This window comes from Sphaeroforma arctica, assembly GCF_001186125.1.
Source record: "Sphaeroforma arctica JP610 unplaced genomic scaffold supercont1.12076, whole genome shotgun sequence".
In the NCBI taxonomy this organism is placed as follows: domain Eukaryota; class Ichthyosporea; order Ichthyophonida; genus Sphaeroforma; species Sphaeroforma arctica.
This window is the reverse complement of record NW_014028482.1, coordinates 1-765: the sequence shown is the minus strand read 5'-3', so window position 1 is coordinate 765 and position 765 is coordinate 1. Positions and strand designations below refer to the sequence as shown.

The following is a 765-nucleotide window of genomic DNA, read 5'->3' as shown; positions in this document are numbered from 1 at the left end:
AATATAATTTTGGATGGACTTCTCCGACCCGACACTCAGAGACATATTCCTGCATCACACGCTGGAGGATCATAAGTGCAACTCCCTAGTACTAACGCGTTTATCGCAAATACATTTAGACGCATGGTGCGACATGGTCTGTAACTAGTAACCACGTATAGATATACACAGGCTGGTTAAATCAGAACACTAACTGATATACAAACTCCGAATTCCTCCACGAATATGTGTTAAAGTACGTATCGATATGGAAGGGAACTTTCCCTTCCATGTCAATCTGTTGGCATATATGTTTCCAGGGGGTTAGAAACCCTAAAACCCGAAATATAAAACCATAAACCCTACTTACCTCTGGCGCCTCGAACACCATGATGATCGTTGACCCGAGTTTAAAGCGTCCCAGCTCTTCGCCTTTCTCAGCCTTCACACCGTCCAGATACTTCTTCTCAATAAACGACCCACGCGCTTTGGGACCACGTTTGTTGGTGGTCAATTCCTGATTTTGGTTATCGTACGGAGTGATGAATTTTGGGTTTCGAGTACAATTAGACTCGAATTCCGCTCAGAATTGGGATTTGGTGCGCAGAGATTGTATGTGTAGTGTATATGTACTTGTTAGCATGTGGAGTGCATTCGTGATACGTATGTGTTTCGTACATGTGCGTGTATGGACAATATGGTATCCATTTTCTCTAAAAAATACAGATACAAATTTACATACACATACCCAGCATGAGAACACATTAACACAAACACGTATGGTGT

The 765-nt window shown here is 42.2% G+C and overlaps 1 protein-coding gene across 1 annotated transcript; it reads right to left on the bottom strand.

The window, feature by feature from the left end:
- Positions 1–181: 181 nt before the first annotated feature.
- On the bottom strand, positions 182–496 carry SARC_17784 (phosphatidylserine decarboxylase; the record flags this gene model as incomplete). Its single annotated transcript, XM_014288130.1, has 2 exons — positions 182–277; positions 350–496. Coding segments are annotated over 2 exons (243 nt in total), but the record flags the coding sequence as incomplete, so codon positions are not given.
- Positions 497–765: the final 269 nt, after the last annotated feature.